The sequence below is a fragment of the Aquarana catesbeiana genome, linkage group LG04, assembly GCF_042186555.1.
Source record: "Aquarana catesbeiana isolate 2022-GZ linkage group LG04, ASM4218655v1, whole genome shotgun sequence".
NCBI classification, from domain to species: Eukaryota; Metazoa; Chordata; class Amphibia; order Anura; family Ranidae; genus Aquarana; species Aquarana catesbeiana.
In genome coordinates, this window is record NC_133327.1 from 336,676,033 (window position 1) to 336,694,313 (window position 18,281).

General features: G+C 41.6%; 1 protein-coding gene across 1 annotated transcript in view; it reads right to left on the bottom strand.

Moving 5' to 3' along the window:
- The window catches only part of MDN1 (midasin AAA ATPase 1), a 455,945-nt gene that overhangs the window by 138,793 nt on the left and 298,871 nt on the right, over positions 1-18,281 (bottom strand). The window contains 5 exon segments of the mRNA XM_073628928.1: positions 1,907-2,002; positions 7,990-8,225; positions 8,986-9,250; positions 9,408-9,569; positions 16,364-17,059. Coding sequence (XP_073485029.1) covers positions 1,907-2,002; positions 7,990-8,225; positions 8,986-9,250; positions 9,408-9,569; positions 16,364-17,059 — 1,455 coding nt within the window.

Genomic DNA, 18,281 nt, shown 5'->3' on the forward strand with positions numbered 1-18,281 from the left:
GCAAAACAAAATAAAGAGAAAAACACTAGTTAAGCAAAGAAAACTTATCTATAAGGGAGAAGAGATTAATCATCAAAAGATTGAGAACTCAAACTGGGGTAGGGTTATGGGGGTTTGTAAAGGTGGCATGTCCAGCAAAGCTGTGCCAGCATCCAATTACCTAAAAGTGGCAGGCTCTATGAATATCCAGCCATCTGCCTGTACTACAAAATAAAGATATTTATTGTGTTCTCACAGTCATGTTTAAATCCTGCACTGGGGGGGCTGAACCCATTTTTTCCATATGTTATCTGCAGGTGACCAATCCTCTCACTTCCATCGTGTAGTTCCCCTTGCGATGTTGGGATAACCCTCAACCTCTGCCTGTGACTACTAAGGGTGGGATTTTTAAAATGTCCAACAATAAGCCCACCTGAACTGTTAAAGTGGTTGTAAACCTACTTAAACCACTAGTACCTACAGGTAAGCCTACAATAAGGCTTACCTGTAGGTACTGTAAATATTTCCTAATCCTGCATGGTTTAGGAGATATTTACCACATACGCTTGCGACTTCATTGGCGCATGCACACTGAAGAAACGGGCCGCACCTGCAGTTTCCTCAGCAGCCGCGCCGTCATTGCAGTTTCGGCCAATCACAGTGCTGGAGCCTGCAAACCCGAAAATAACTCCGGGAAACGTGTCGCTGGTCACAACGGTGTGCAGGGACCGCTGCAACAGCTTCGATCTAAGGGATGTATTTCATAATGAGCTAGTATGCAATGCATACTAGCTCATTATGCATTTGTCTTAGAGGGTTTTTTTTTTTTTTTCCAGATTTACAACCACTTTAACCATTCAGCCTTATCCTCTCTGCTGCCTTGAAAGGTGCTGCTCACAACACAATGTGACAAGTATACCACTCATGACTCTGCGATCAATCTCACCCCAGTAAAAGTTAAAAGTTGTTTAGAATCATGGGATATATAGTCTAAGAAAGAGTGAAATTATGTGCCAAAGTTGAAAAGATCATCCTCCAGGCAATAGGTATAGCTAGGAAATACGTGGGCTATATTCAATTCTTTAATTCATTCAGCTCACAAAGTAACTAATCAGTATGAGATGCCAGCATAGATGGGTGGAATTTCAATAGTATAAACAAAGGCACTAATATCAGGAGTTGGCTTTTAAGGAAAGCACAAGGGATATTACTTGCCTTCAGCAAGACATGTCCTTTGTGCTGCTGTGTTCTTGTTAAGCAGAAATCTCCCTCCACCATTCCCCCACAATCTTCCAGTGTGGTGGGGGTTAGCAGATCTAAGGGAGTTCTCACAGGCACTCATCACGTGTGCCCAGCTATACCCACCCTTTATGTCTAAACCCTTTCATTTAGAGAAGCCATTTACTACAGTGTCTATGAATGAAATGCAATCTATGAAGACGGGTGGATGCTTTAAGGTCTGCTCTTTCAATTCAAAGATTGTGTTTCATTCATCAAAGCGGTCATACTGGTTTCTATGAATGGAGAAGCTGGACAGGAAAGGCAGGCATAGGTCGACACTCCTGATAAATGCTTCTGACAGATCTTCGTTCATCTTTCAGAAGATTAGAGTGGCAGGGGTGGGGGGGCATTAGTAGGGGAAGATTTCAGTTAAACAAGGATACAGCAGCACAAGGGACAGATCTCAATGAAGGTACTATCCCTCCTTGGGATTTTTTTTTTTTAAACTAAATCTAGATTTTAAAGTAAAAATTCCTGAATTCTGTACGATTTACAAAAGCCATCAACAGCATTAACCATGCTACTAGCATTTTCAGGAATAGGTAACCAATGTCCGCTTACATATATGTCCTTCAGCAATTATTTGTTCAATAATCTTTAAAAACCAAACCTAAATTTGAAGGTGCAGTACTGTAGCTGCACTTACCTGAGATTTTGCTAGAAGAATCTCCAAACCATTTAAGAATTTAGAAAGAGGGCTGGACAATGGAAATCCTTGTATTCGGTCAATTATAACCACAAGCTGCAAAACATACAATGCTTTAGATAACAATATACAAAAAAATGGCTTTAGCAGTAAAGTCTTTAGTAACTTAAGACCCCTTTCACACTGAGGTGCTTTACAGGTGCTACAGCGCTAAAAACAGCGCCTGTAAAGTGCCTCTCCTGTCTCCAGTGTGAAAGCCTGAGTGCTTTCACACTGGAGTGGTGCGCTTGAAGGACGTTAAAAAAAACTCCTGCAAGCAGCATCTTTGGAGCAGTGAAGGAGCGGTGTATACACCGCTCCTGCCCATTTAACTGAATGGGCACCGCTGACGAACCGCCAGTAAAGCCACGGCGCAGGTTGTTTTAAGCGGCCAAAAACCCTTGCAAAAACGACGGTGAAGCGCCGCTAAAAATAGCGGCGCTTTACCGCTGACGCCTCAGTGTGAAAGGGGCCTAAAAGGTCTAGTTTGGTCAGAAGAATGGCCCAATGAACATACATTATGTCAATGTAGTTTTGTGGGAAAATTAGAACCCCTTGAGCTAATTTAAATTATCCGGTTTGTTGGTTAAATCTTTTAAAAAAGCATTTACATTCAAGTCCTGATTCCAATGAACCATCCTTAGTAAAAGTTAAAGTTGCAATACTGCATTTACTTGGGTCTTCTAAATATAAACTTTCACAACCCTTAAGTCCACTCTCACACGGAGCAGCATCAGCCCTGATCAGCAGGGAATCTGTGAGCATGTCTGTGTCCACTCACATGGGCAGACGTCGCTGAGCACTAGGGGCGACCAGGTTTTAATGGACTCCACTGTCCTATCAGGTTACCTCCAATCAACTTCGCAAAGATGGAAAAAAAAAAAAAAGACGCAGGGCATGATACATTTCTGTCCAATTTATAAATATTGAGAGTTTGTCTAGCTGCACTTTTGGCAATCGAAACCCCGATGAGCTCTAGGGGAAGCGAGGTGTAAAACAGAGTGCGTTGTCCTTTTACATCAGGCTACCTCCAATCCACAAAAATAAAAAAAGAAAGCAGGACATCTGATGCCTGTCTTTCCATTTTATGAATATTGTTTGTCTAGCTGGACTTGCCTGGTCTAGCCCACAAATACCTGTTGGGTCTGCTAGTTAAGTACACCTAATAATGCCCAGTCCTTACATACTGCTTTCTAGTATGACAACACTGCCTGTTGAAACTCTCCTACTGTGAGCTGCACAGTGGGTGCATGATTGTATGTAGTACTTTTAGGCTGCTAAACAGAGGAATTTTTACTTATCTGTAAATTCCATATCTTAGGACACAGGCAACTTATACATATACCATGGGTTTTAGGCTCGTACATTCAGGTGATTGGACACTTGCAAGATTTTGAGGACACCCTCTTTGGGCGCCTCCTCTATAATCCAACCCCACACTGAGTTTTATAGCAAGCAATGCAGAGGGTGGCCTGTACTGTACTTCAAAATAATGGGATTTTTGACTTACCGTAAAATCCATTTCTCCGCGTTCATTGACAGACAGCACTTCCTTATTCAGAACCATAGGGTTATACCGCCCCCTGCAGGAGAAGGACACTAGGCAAAAAAAAAAAAAAAGAAGACTTGGCTACACCTATGGGCAGTCCTAGGTGGTATACATTCCCCTCTCTGCTATAGGCCTTCAGTTTAGTAACTAGCAGTGTCAGAAGTATCAAAACTACATGCGTCCGTCAATGAACTCAGAGAAATGGATTTTACTGCAAGTCAAAAATCCCATTTTCGATTTCATTCATTGACAGACACAGCGTTTCCTTATTCAGAACCATAGGGACGTCCCAAAGCAGTGCCAAACATGAGGGTTGGGACAAAAAAAAAAAAAAAAAATCCCAAGGCCAACACTAGAGTCAACCAGGTAACAGGAGCTCAACAAGAACAGGAGCCCAACCCCAACAAAACACCCTCAAGAGGGTTAGACCCTCTAAACAGCAGCCTGCGAAACCTTGTGGCCAAAAATAGTATCTGCAGATGCCAGCACATGCACTTTGTAGAATTTAGTGAAAGTGTGCACAGACGACCAGGTGGCCATCTTGCAAAGTTGCTCCACTGACGCTGATGATGGAAGGCCCAAAAAGCACTGAGCGCCCGACGAGCGTGCGCTGTAACAGGGAAAGGAGGAACCTGACCCCTGACAGAATAAGGCCTTAGTCACGGTCTGTCTGATCCATCTAGAAATGGTTGCAGAAGAAGCGGACAGCCCCTTTCTTGGCCCGTCCGTGATCACAAACAGTGAGTCTGACCTCTGAAAAGACTTAGTGGCTGCTAAATACACCCGAATTGCCTGAACCACATCCAGGACATACAAGGCAAATTCCCTAGGATGTTTTGGCCTGGGGCACAAGAAAGCAACACAATGTCTTCATTGAAAAGGTACGCACCAGAGAATTTGAGGCCAGGGGATGCTGATGGTACTCAAAGCCTATTTCTGCTCGACACCCCATTGAAGAAAGGTCAAAACCCGACTCACCATGAAAAGGCACCCTTTCACGTCTGGTGGTAGATCTTCCTAGAGTTAGACTTCTTAGCTTTTAGCAGTGTCGGGACGCAGGAAAACTATCCTTCAGCACCTGGCTTTCAATAGCCAGGACGTCAAAGACAGCGACTGTAAAGCAGGATGGAAGAAGGGCCCTTGGGACAGTAGATCCTCCCTAAGAGGGAACCGCAAGGGTCGTACCAAGACCGACGGGGCCACTAATGACCGGAATCTCTTCGGTCTCGATCCCGCGCAAAACCCATGGCCGAAGCTCGAGAGGAAGAAAGGTGTAGATCAGACGATACTGGCCCCAGGGGGCTACCAGACCATCTGTGGTGTCCGCCAGAGGGTCCCGTGACCTGGCCACAAACCTTGGTACCTTCCTGTTGAGCCAGGACGCCAACAGATCTACCTCGGGAGTACCCCATCAGAGACATATCTGATGAAACACGACCCCGGTGAAAGGACCACTCCCCGTGGTGATTGACATAGGCCATCACCGTGGCATTGTCTGACTGAATCTGTACCGGGAGCCCCTGAAGTCGATCCGTCCAATAATCCAGACATAGTCTGATCGCCCAAGTTCCAAGATATTGATTGGTAGTCTGGATTCCTCCAGCATCCAGTGACCGAGCAGAGCTCAGGCCCAGGACACCTCCCCAACCAGACAAGTAGGCATCGGTGGTGACCACTGTCCAGTACAAGGGGAGAAAGGATTTACCTTGCTGAAAAGCTGGAGAGGGAAGCCACCAGACCAAGGACCACCTGGTGTCCTGGCTCAGTGGAAGCGGATTGTCCAGAGACCCTGGAAATTTGTCCCATTTCACCAGAATCTCCTTTTGCAGGGGACTCGTATGGAACTGTGATAACGGAACCACCTCGAAGGTAGAAACCATCAGGCCCAGTACCCACATGCAAGTCCGCAGGGAGGCTCACCTGCTGGACAGCAGTGGATTATTCGCAGCATGCAACTTCTGGAGTTTGTCCAGGGGAAGGAACGCTCTGGCCAGAGCGGAATCCAGAGTCAGGCCCAGATAATCCAATTTTCTGGCTGGAATCAGAGCTAATTATAGGTCAAAAGTATGTTTGCCCTTGGTTGGGAGCAACAAAAGCAATGGCTGCAAGTTCTTGTGAAGAAAAGTTTTAGGATGATACCCCAAAGACCAACCCTCTTCAGCAATCCACTCCTCTCAATGTAGGATATAAAATGCTGTATCAGTGTAACTGCTGTAGTAAATAAACCTCCTTGTTAATTATTGAAGATATATTTTGCTGAAGAGGGCTGGTAGTTTGGAGAGTTGCAAGCACATGTAAAGGAGGACTGCACTTTTGGATTGTCATATGCATCTTTATATGCAATTGATTCTTTTGATTTAGCAATTGTCCTAGTTATGTTTTTTTTTTTTATTAATCTGATATTATATTTATGTGTTCATGGACATAAGATACTTTTGTTTGGAGCTACCTCGCCAAAACCAGTAAGCTTATTTGAAGACTTCCTTCGTTGGACTGTTTGAGAGGCCCTAAAGGTTCCAATGCTTGCTCAAAACTTTTTTCTAAGATGAGGTGGTACACAGCATGAGACCTAAGCCTAACTGCCTCAAGCCCAAGAATGCTCACACTACTGAAGAAACACAGCATGGGGAGAACCCTGAATCAAACACTGATGTAGAACTGGTCTATTTGATTGAGTGTTATAGATAACTGTTTATTAACAACTTTACAAATGTGAACAGGTCCAGCAAGTCCAGGAACTCTTGAGGTGCTTCCAAACCTCAGTGTAGGTTCCAATCCTCACAGAAAAATATCTCAGTGCAGGTTTCATGGAATGGTTTTTGGAGGGTCAGGCTGCGGTCTCCAGTCTTGGGTCTTTCAAAGCTCCAAAACTGCCTCTGGAGGAGACGGGAGCATGCTCAAAACCTCAGTGGCCAACACCAGCAAAGAACTTAAAGTGGATGTAAACCCTCATATATACCCTGTGAAACGAACAGCCTCAGATGATACACAGAGATTAAACAAATCTTACATGTATATTTTCAAATGTAAGCTCTTCTAAGCAGGGCCCCCTTAATCCTCTTATTTAACTGTATTGTCTCCCTTTTATATTGTAAAGCGCTGCGTAAACTGTTGGCACTATAAAAAATCCTGTATAATAATAATAATAATATCTGCTGTCTTCAGCTTTATATACTATTGTGAAAGTGTACATTAAGTTAGAATTTTCACTTCCTCATTCAACAGTATAGTGTTGGATTACAATGGGAGACAGCCTAATGAAGGAAAGGCGCACACCCCCCCTCCACATAGGCAGAGACTTTCAGAGCTGTCCTGCGAGTAGAGCATCTCTTTGCAAATTTATAGCACCCACTCCCACACAAAATTCAGGCTGGTTTTATCACGTCAGAGAACTTGTCACAAGTTATCATGCTGATAACAGAAGAACAGAGCAGCAGAAAGCCACAGGACTTAGTGCTTTGAAGACAGATAAGAAAACACTGCAGATTTATGTGCCCAGCTCAAATTTCATGAATTGGGTTTACATCCACTGTAAAGAATTGATCGCAAAAAAAAGATACTTACTCGCCTATCAGGCTGCAGCATCCATCCAATGCTGCAGCTGCCACATACAGCTCTAAGACTGAGAAATCACATGATCACTGTTCGTTCAGTTCTCAGTCTAAACTCTGAGATTCCCAGACAGCTGGTAGCCGGTGAGGGAACATCAGTTGAATGTATTGAAAGTCGGAGTTGCATGTGGCTGTTTTGCAAAGAAAAAGCAGGGTGATGTTTCCTTGATGAACGGTGAGAAAAAGAACAAGGCATGGGTGCATTAATCCTTGCCATGGTAGATCACACAGTGGGAAATCTAAAAGGTGCTTAGGAGGTCCAACAATGATGTAGCTTCCAGTGATCAGCCTAACTGCTCTTCTTCCAAACGTAAACCTAGGGAAATATGTGAGCCATTCAGGCTTTGAAGGGGTACGAGTCCTCAGTATACTGCTGAGTGTGCCGGCTGGAGAAGGAGCTTGTCCTGGCTCCAGACGTCAATGTGCAATGGAGTTGATGTCCCTGCAGCCGCACATTGAAGGAGATCCACTAATTTATGGTGTATGGCAACCTCAGCCTGGGCTCCAACCAGGCCACGCACTTAATCATGGGGATCATGATTCTTCATCCAAACCGAGTCCACCGAGACAGGGCAAGCACAGAGGAAATGGCAATGGCTCTGGACATGGAAACCATTTCACAGCTAACTTCTTACCAGAACAAGGTCTGCAAAGCGCCTTAAATGGAATCAAGTGCCCAAAGGTCACTCTTCCAGGATAGCCTGTAATGTCCAGCAGGGTCTAACCATGGCACTTCAAAAGTGGGCTTAGGAATGTCCACTTCAGATAGCTGCAACTGTAGGGACCCGTTTGTACCTCAATGTACATGAAATAATTATGTTCAAAAAAAGTTTTGAAATTAGTAGAGCTAAAGTGCTTGGGTTTTGGCAGCAAGAAGTTCTCACCTGAACCAAAGCAGGATGTTCTGGCCATTCTTCCAGCAGCTTGTTTATCTCTATGATGAAATGATTAAGCACAAGGTGACAACTCCTGACCTGCTGGATATTAGGATGCTGATAGAAGTCATAGGGACCATCTTGCTGCAATATAATGTCTGAGGAAGTGTTTGCAGATATTGTGTTCTGAAGAAGAGTACTGGCCAGCAAATGGCTTCCCAGAAGATTATCATTCACTTCAGAGCCTAGAAAAAAAAACAAAGAACTAATAATGCCATTGACGGTAACATTTATTTAAAAGGACCTATCAAGTTTGGAGACAACTAAAGATGTGAGCTTGCAGTTATAGAAAAATGCAGAGTAATGGGTAATTTTAATATAAATATATCTCAAAGATTGTAGACCAACTTTCACACAGACTAAATAAGATACACCGATTTTGGTTATTTTTACCAAAGCGTAGCAGAATACACTTTGGTCTAAATTTAAGAAAAAGAAAGACTAAATGCAAAATTTTATAACAAACTAAGAAACATTCTTTCCTTACAATGCCCTTGGGCCAAATCCAGCCCACCAGACCATTTGATGTGGCCCTTGTACCTCACCTGCAGCGATTTATCTATATCCAATCTCAGCCTAAAATCCTATGAATGTACAAGGTTGCAAAACATGCCATCTTGACAGCTGCACTTCAACCCCTGACATTGGTTATGTGATTATATATATTTTGCCAGAATATGGGAACAGAAGTAAAATCTCCAATGAGTTGACAAAATTGTGTTACCTTAGGTACCAGCCTTGATGCTGTGCTCCATCATATAGCACTGGCTTTAGAATGATGGCACTGACATATTTGTCATTTCCCTAATACATTGGCATTTACATTATACTGAACACGCATTGTTAATTCTGCATAAGGGGTCGGAAATATCTAAGCATTTATACTATTCTGTTACATATTCTTATTACACTTTAGGAAGAAAAAAACAAAAAAAAAAAACATACCAGTTAGGGGGTACAGATTTTCAATGAGGACACCGCTTGTCTGATAACATGACAGGAACAAGTTGATGTAATGTTTGGTAGAATGCTGCTCTGGGTTCTGGTGATACCATAGAGATTTGGCAGTACTTAAACATAGCTGCTGGTGAGTAAGTATTAAAGTCTGTGCTGAACTCTCAGACACCAGAATATCATCTTCTGCTTCATCACTGGTGTCTGTCGTCATACGTTCATCTAGACTAGGCTGTGCTGATATATCTGCAAAATCCTAGAGCAAAAGAAAAAGGATATTAAAATAAATACAAACTTAGAATACCATTTTAACACCATCTGAAATTAGCACAGAGAAGCCAACATTCTAAGATTTTTAGATTCTTCTGAACTTTGATTTGAATACAATTTCATGCTCTACATTACTGCCATACCTGTTCATAAGTAGGAAAGTGCAGGTGGAATTCATTCTCCTCCTCTTGATCTTCTGCAAGTCCTGAGCCAAGACTTTTAGTCTTGTATTTAAAAAGGCTATTCTCTTCCTGTTCTCGGTCTTTAACTCTTTGCTCCTGCTCATCCCACTCATTGATAATGGCCTAGAAAAAAAGAAAAAAAAAAAACATGGAGTTTGGTGGAATTGAAGGCGTTCAAAGTCTCAGTGATTTAGGAGAATTAACCTGTAAGATGTGCAGCTTAGCTGTGTTTTGTATAATATTTTTAGATGTGAAGAGGCAAAAAAGCTTTTAATTAAGATGTAAATGTGTTTCACTCACCTCTCTCAATCATTTGCCCAGTGCAAAACAAAGTTAAAAGGTTAACATGTGACAGAACATACTATTAAAGTATGATTATGAAAAGAAAAAAGATTTTTACTACTCACCAAAAGATCTTTTTCTAGGGAGGCTTTCACAATTGGGCTATAATGCTGCCTACATGAGTATAGGACACCCCCCCCCCCCCCCCCCCCCCAAACAACCAGAATGCCTCAAGTTTTGTAGCAAAGCAGTATGAAAAGCATGATCAAGAAATCAGAGGGAGTGTACCTCAATGGACTCCAAGAAAAGTATTTTACGGTGAGTGCAAAAATACTGTTTTCTCATCCACAGAGGAATACATGTCGTCCTTCAGCATTGGGATGTCAAAAAGCAGTCCACTGAGAGGTGGGCAAACAATCCCTAACAGATCGAATGCAGAAAATTTAAAAACTTGGCAATGCTTTTAGCCCAAAGCTACCTGAACGACTATGTCAAAGCTGGAATAAGAGGAGGCAGCAACCTCTACCTGGTAGCAAAATGTTAAAACAGAAGACCAGGTGGTAGTCTAGCATAGCAAAGCTGATGCTTGATGCTGGAAGATTAACAGAAACATTCACATTGTGATTGGTAGAAATATATATCTAGATCTGAGAATTATTGCTAACAAATTTAATTTGCTTTGTATCATAACCCCTAAGGGTGGTTCATGATAGTTGCAGGCATAATGAATAAATTAATAAATGATTTATAATTCTCTTATGATTATGTTTAAAATTATATAACATGATAAATTGTGATAATAAATTTAATGCAAACAAATCAATGGCCATAATACAATAGATAGAAATAAATGTATAAATAAAATTACAGACCATAAAATGCATAAATCACATAATAAAAATATAAAAACAGTAGATATATTGAAATTCATGATTAAAATAGACTTGTCTGGGCACCCTTGGGCCTCATGTACACTGCTGCTGGTAAATGGATATTTAGGAGTTAGACTTTTTTTTCAGCTGCCCCTGAACTTGCCTCTATGTTATGTTATCAGTACACATACACAGGGTCGTTTATAGTCGTTTCTAGGCAGTTGACTTTAGAAGCCTTTTTTGGAGCGCAAAAAAATGGGTTCAGATGGATGTTCAGAGGCATTTTAAATGCCAAATGCCTGTAACAGCTTGTAAACGTTGATAAGTGCGGTAACTCGCGTTTAGCAGCGTTTCGTTTACAGACTTTTCCATTTTGACATAAAACTTTTTTTTTTACAAACGCTACTAGATGCAAACGTGGCATGTAAGCATGGCTAAATGGACATTTTTAGACACCGGTTTCTTGTTGTAAAGTTAAGTCATTCAGGAGAGGTTAAACAACGTCCCATGTACACGACGCCTTAGTTGTATACCCAACGTGTTTCATGGCTGACTGTCAATCATCAGGGGTAGGAAAATCAAATAACTATTAACATATGAAGCCCTCAAATGAGAGGGAAATGTCAAATACACCCCTTTTCCTAAGATATACCCAGTTCCAGTAGGGGAATGGCATGGTGGTCTGGAAGTGACTGTCCCAACCGGGGTGAGGCAGGTTAACGCCACAGTGGAGGTGGGCTGGGCACCTACTGGGGTACTCCATACCTCAAGTGGTGGGTTCCCTCACCTCCTATACGCTGCTTAGGCGGCGTCACGTGATGTTGGCAGGGACCCGCCCAGGACTGGGGGGTATATCAGCTGTGGCCAGTTGACAGTTCACTTGTATCTTGAGGAAGGGATCACTTTTAGCCACACTCATATTACAAAGGAGATGGTAGGTTTATTCACGTTCTCATACACGTACACCATTTGCCATGCATTTGTTGCTCACTTACACACCATCATGGGTGGGTCAATTTCCTCATTTACCCATATACACATTTTTCTTTGGTGCATTTGTTGCTCACTTGCACACTCTTTGTAAGTGTGCTATTTACTCTCATAATCTCCATACACATTTCATCACACATACACTTTGGTCCCACTCTACACACACCTCTTTCACACACATACATTCCCTCATTTAAACATCTACACTTTTGACCTGTGTCACGTTTTTCGTTTACTCACAGTTTTTGTTTTCATTCACATTTTTTCACAGATTTGGGTCAAATATGTACACATGATATCTTTTGGACCTTTGGCGTGACTGGTTTGTTCCATTTCTCCTGTTCCTCCTGGCCCACTGTCCGATTTCTTTCGAGGGGGTGGGTGTTATCCTGCCTCAATCCTGTTTGGGACAGTCACTTCCAGACCGCCGCAGGTCCCGCGGACTCAATGTCTGTCGGGTGCCTGCGATCGTGTCACGGAGAGGTAGAATGGGGAGACGCCTATGTACACAAAGAATTTCCCCGTTCTGCCTAGTGTCATGACAGAGATCACTGCTCTTTGTCATCTGGAGCAGAGATCGCTGTCATGAGTGTTGAAGCCCATCCCCCCCACAGTTAGAATCACTCCCTAAAAACACACTTAACCCCTTCACGACCAGTGTCATTTACACAGTAATCAGTGCATTTTTATAGCACTGATCGCTGGTATAAATGACAATGGTCCCAAAATAGTCTCAAAAGTATCCGATGTGTCCGCCATAATGTCGCAGTCACGATAAAAAAAATAAATAAAAAAAAAAAAATCGCAGATCGCCGCCATTACTAATAAAAAAAAAAAAAAATTAATAAAAATGCCATATAAAACTATCCCCGATTTTGTAGACGCTATAAGTTTTGCGCAAACCAAGCAACATACGCTTATTGCAATTTTTTTTTTAACCAAAAATATGTAGAAGAATATATAGCCTAAACAGAGGGAAAAAAAGTCTTTTTATATATTTTTGGGGGATATTTATTAAAGCAAAAAATAGTTTTTTTTTTCAAAATTGTCATCTTTTTGTTTTATAGTGCAAAAAATGAAAACCGCAGAGGTAATCAAATACCACCAAAAGAAAGCTCTATTTGTGGGGGGAAAAAGGACGTCAATTTTTTTATGTACAACATCGCACGATCGCGCAATTGTCAGTTAAAGCGACGCAGTGCCGAATCGCAAAAAGTGCTCTGGTCAGGAAGGGGGCAAATCCTTCCGAGGGGCTGAAGTGGTTAATATTTTATTTGATTTTCCAGTATACCTGTGCATCCTACCCCTGTGATTGGCAGTCAGCCATGAAACGCGTTGGGCATACAACTAAGGGTGCCCAGACAAGTCTATTAATCACGAATTTCAATATTATCATCATCTACTGTTTATATATATATATATATATATATATATATATATATATATATATATATATATATTATGCGATTTATGCATTTATGATTTGTAATTTTATTTATACATTTGTATCTACTGTATTATGTCCATTGATTGTTTGCATTACATTATTACAATCACCATGGTAATAATTCTCTTATGACTATTTAAAATTATATATTTATTCATTATGCCTACAAATAACATGGACCACCCTTAGGGGATGACACAAAAATTACATTAAAAATAATTCTCAGATCTACATATACATTTCTACCAATCACAATGACATGCCTCATTTAAAGTCCCATTTTCCCTTCCCATACTTTGTTACATTAGAAACATTCACATAATCAGTGTATGTCTTGAGGGAAAATCGATATTTAAAGCGGCGCTCTGGTCGTTTTTGTGCTATTTAAATGTCAGCAGCTACAAAAAACAAAAAACAAAAAAAAAAAAAACTGTAGCTGCTGACTTTTAATAAACAGGCACTCAACTTTCCCATGATCCAGTGATGTGGTCACCCGAACCATCGCTTCTCTCCCTGGCATTTCAACTGTGGGCACCCAGCTGACAGCTTGCAGCTTCACAAACAAGTGTGCACAGCGCATACGCAAGTCACACTATGCCTCCTGAATGGTCAGGCAATCTTCTGAGACCTGGCACGTGTACAAGAAGACTGCACAGAGGGAGAGGAGATAAGAACTTCCGCTCTGATCACCTAGGTGGGAGTAGGTACTTATCAAAACTAGGTACCCGTCCCCTCTACAAAAGAAAACGAATGCCAAACGTGGCAGGGGAGGGGGGGGGGGGGGGGGAGTGCTTAAAGTGGAACTTCCTCTTTTGGATGGGGCTGCGCTTTAAGACCATACACTTGGAAGCCTGTCCACCTGAGCCATCCAGAGCGGTGGAGCAAGAAATGAAAAACGGAGGCTTAAAGCGGGAGTCCGGCGACCTTTTTTTTTTTTTTTAGGTCATTGAGACAATTTGCTAATCCAAAAATAATACTTACAGTTTGGGTGTAATATTTCCACCTCTGTCTGTTTTCGTACTGAAGAATAACTTAAAAAATGTGATGCTGGCTGTTTCCATCTTGCTTGTGGGCATATGAAGCCCACAAGCATTGATTTCCGGGATGCGGTGAATGCTGTTCATTCACAGCTTGTTCTCACGCATGATCATTGTTTCCGCACTGAATCTTGGGAAGCCTGACACTAAGCTCCCAGGAGACAGTGCGGCGCCAAGGAAAGGCAATAAACACGCCTACTCCCATGGGAGGAGAGACAGGAATTGCCACAATAAAGTACAATATAAAAGTAATTACAGCAATAAAAAAAAATTTCTTGCGGCATTTGAACATCTATGCAATTAACTGAAGGGGGTAAGATTAAGTTAAAAATTTGAGTGGAACCCCGCTTTAAGAGCATAAGTTTGGAAGCTGGTCTACCTGAACCCCCCAGAATGGTGGAACATGAAACCATCCCACCAAAAAGGTCCAATCCGAAGTGCTCTATGCACGATTATAGACAAAAGATCAATGCAGGCAATAAGCCAAGTTGCTTCCAGCAGGTCTTCACAGCTGAAGTGAAGAGAACCGCAGTGAGTGAATTTGCTCCAAATGTGAAGTGAAGAATCCACTACGGCAGCTGAAAGAACTGTAAATTCACAAACAAAATAGGACAAAGGGCATGGTTCTCGACTTAAGTTTAAAATAAGGTTTTGATTCCCCCTCACCAGTTGGGTCCTTAAATACATAAATAGCACTCTTTTAACCATTTGCCGACCGCCGCACACAGATGTACGTCAGCAGAATGGCACAGGCAGGCAAATATGCGTACCTGTACATCCCTTTAAATTTGCCGCCTATCGGGCATGCGCCCGCAGGTCCCGGGAACTCTGTTTCCCGGTTGCCCGCGATTGCGGTGTGGAGAAGTAGAATGGGGAGAGATGCCTATGTAAACAAGGCATTTCCCTGTTCTACCTAGTGACATGACAGGGATATACTGCTTCCTGTCAACGGGAGCAGTGATTGCAGTCATGTCAGTGGAAGCCCATCCCCCCACAGTTAGAACACCTCCCTATGACACACTTAACCCATTGATCGCCCCCCCCAGTGTTTAACCCCTTCCCTGCCATTTACACAGTAATCAGTGGATTTTTATAGCACTGATCACTGTATAAATGACAATGGCTCCAAAATGGTGTCAAAGTGTCCGCCATATCGCAGTCACAATAAAAATCGCAGATCACTGCCATTACTAATAAAAAATAAATAATAAAAATGCTATAAATCTATCCCCTATTTTGTAGACGCTATAACTTTTGTGCAAACCAAATCAATATACGCTTATTGCGATTTTTTTTTTTACCAAAAATTTGTAGAATACTACATATTATATACATCGGCCTAAACTGAGAAAAAAAATGTTTTATATATTTTTTGGGGATATTTATTATAGCAAAAAAAGCTTTTTTTTGTGTATAGCGCAAAAAAAAAAAAAAAAAGAACCGCAGAGGTGATCAAACACCACCAAAATAAAGCTCTATTTGTGGGAAAAAAGAACGTCAATTTTGTTTGGGTGCAATGTTGCACAATTCTCAGTAAAATCGACGCAGTGCCGAATCGCAAAAAGTGATCTGGTCAGGAAGGGGGTAAATCCTTCTGGGGCTGAAGTGGTTAACTTAGTGGACTGCCTGTTATGTGGGCCACTGATGAAGTCACAATGGGCGTGTAATAGAGTTTGACAATATCCTTTCCAAGAAAACAGGTCTTTTAAAGGATAACTAAAAGGTTTGCTTTTTTTTCTTTTTTTTTAACCACTTCAGCCCCGGAAGGATTTTTACCCCCTTTTGGACCAGAGCATTTTTTGCGATACGGCACTGCGTCGCTTTAACAATTGCGCGGTCGTGCGACGTTGCACCCAAACAAAATTGACGTCCTTTTTTTCCCCACAAATAGAGCTTTCTTTTGGTGGTATTTGATCACCACTGTGGTTTATATTTTTTGCGCTATAAACAAAAAAGCAATATTTCTTTACTTTATGCTAGAATATCCCCAAAAAAATATATATATATAAAAAAAACCCCACAAATATTTTCCTCAGTTTAGGCCAATATGTATTCTACATATTTTTGGTAAAAAAAAAAAAAAAAAAAAAAAAAAAAAAAGCGCAATAAGCCAATACTGATTTGCGCAAAAGTTGTAGCGTCTACAAAATGGGGATTTATGGCATTTTTATTAACTGCACATGGTACTTGTTTAGACTGTCATACAGGAGCCTTCAGTTGTACAATAGTATGTGTTTAAAACAAATGTTGATACCAGAGAAGGAAAAAAAAAATGGAAATAAGACTAACCTGGTTGATATGCCTAAAAAGCGTCAAGGATTGTTCATCCATTTCTCCTGTGCAAAGAACATGGGAACGTAGGTAAAGAAGCCCATTGACTAGTAACTGCTCTTTAGTGAGGCAGGAACTTAGATCCTTTCCATGGGTAGACTGGTCTTTGCATGGATATTTCTGAGACAGTTTTTTAAGACTTTTTAGAATATCAAGTGAACCAACAGAACACAAGCTATCTGCTCGAGAGAAATATGTTGGAAAGATATCACATGTGGAGGGGAAAGCGAGAAGAGAGGTGAGCAAACTTGTTATCTTAGATGGGGAAATGAGGGTACTGTTCATTGTGGTAAAGAGTTCTGAGGCCATTATCCTCACACCGTGCTGAACTTGCAAAATAGCAGCCTGAAGGGGAGTTACCATGTCTGGATAATAGCAATAGTCTTCTGCAAGGCGCTTTCTAAACTGATGATGTGACCGCTGCCATGCTGCCTCCTCAGATAAGAGATTATTAAGACCTTGTCGAGATTTTGTGCCCTTTCCACCTAGGGCTTTCTGAAGTCGCGTAGCGAAGTCCTGAACAGAAGTCATTTTGCCAATGCTTTTGAGGTAGTTTTGGACATCTTGGTACAATACGTCATAGCTGGAGCTACTTGGACGATAAGCTTGCTTTTTGGAAAGATTATGAACCACTGCTTTCAATTTTTGAATTCTCTGCAGAGAAGACTAGAGAAAAAGTTACAGTTAGTCATTTTTTTAAATTTAACTTGCGTTACTCATGATATTGCAAACAATAGATTTTTGACTTTTCTGTACAATCCTTTCTTTTAAGTATTTCGCTCTACCACAGGGGTTCATTCTTAGACCAACGGGTTATGCTCCACCTCCAGGTAATTGGACACTGGCAAACAGCAAGCTTGACTCCAAACCGGCATAAGCCCACTTACTCCCAAAATGCCTCAGAATAAAAGGAGAACAGAGAAGGCACCTACAGGAACACCTGGAGGACCATTGACAAGACCAAAAACTGAAATAATTTGGCAAACATGCACATGGAACACCAGATAGCAGTTTTTACACGCTCCAGAAACCGAGGCTTGGTGCTGGAAATCCTACAAAGCACTGGCATTTCAGGTAGAGTGAAACCTCACTGTGAAGGAAGGGAGGCAGGGGTTGGGGGTGTACACAGTTCATACACCTGAGTAACGGTCTGCCAAATCACCTATATAGCTAGTGGATCAAGAGGCAGCCTGTGCATTTTTGAGAAGCTTCATATAACAGACTGAATGATGCATCAAAGCCATGGCTGAAAAATAGACTCATACAACCATTACTACGAGGCAGTTTAGAGCAATATCTTTAGGATGGTTTCAGAAACAGGGAAGGTAAAGTTAAGTAATGACTTAGATAAAATGCTGAGACCACCTTAGGGAGAAAGGAGTTCTAAGTCCCTGTGGAAAACAAGAAATGGTTCCTTATAGCATAAAGCTAAAAATTAAGACACTCTTCAGATCGAAGTGACAGCCAGAAGAATGGGTCACACCAAGAAATGGGAAATTTAGCAGTCTCTGAAAAAGCACTGCCAAAGCAGAAACCTGACCCTTAATAGTCCTCAGAGCTTTGGACTTGGCCCGTTCTGGCTGAATAAAGGATAGACACTATGCCACAGAATATTTCCTAGAATGAAGCTGCCCAAGCAAAGTAGGGTTTTCACATGAGGCAAAAAAAAGAGACAAGATAAAGGCTTTCTGGTCTTAAGTAAGGTAGAAATAACAGTCCTTCAACAGCTGGGGGAGGGGAAGGCAATGCATAAATTAGGTTGAATTGATTACATATAAGTCATCCATATGCCCATTTTCAATGCCTGGAATTTGCATTGTGGATAGGACTGAAACATTAAGTTCTGCCCAAATTAAAATGAGCTTAGCCTCCTGGA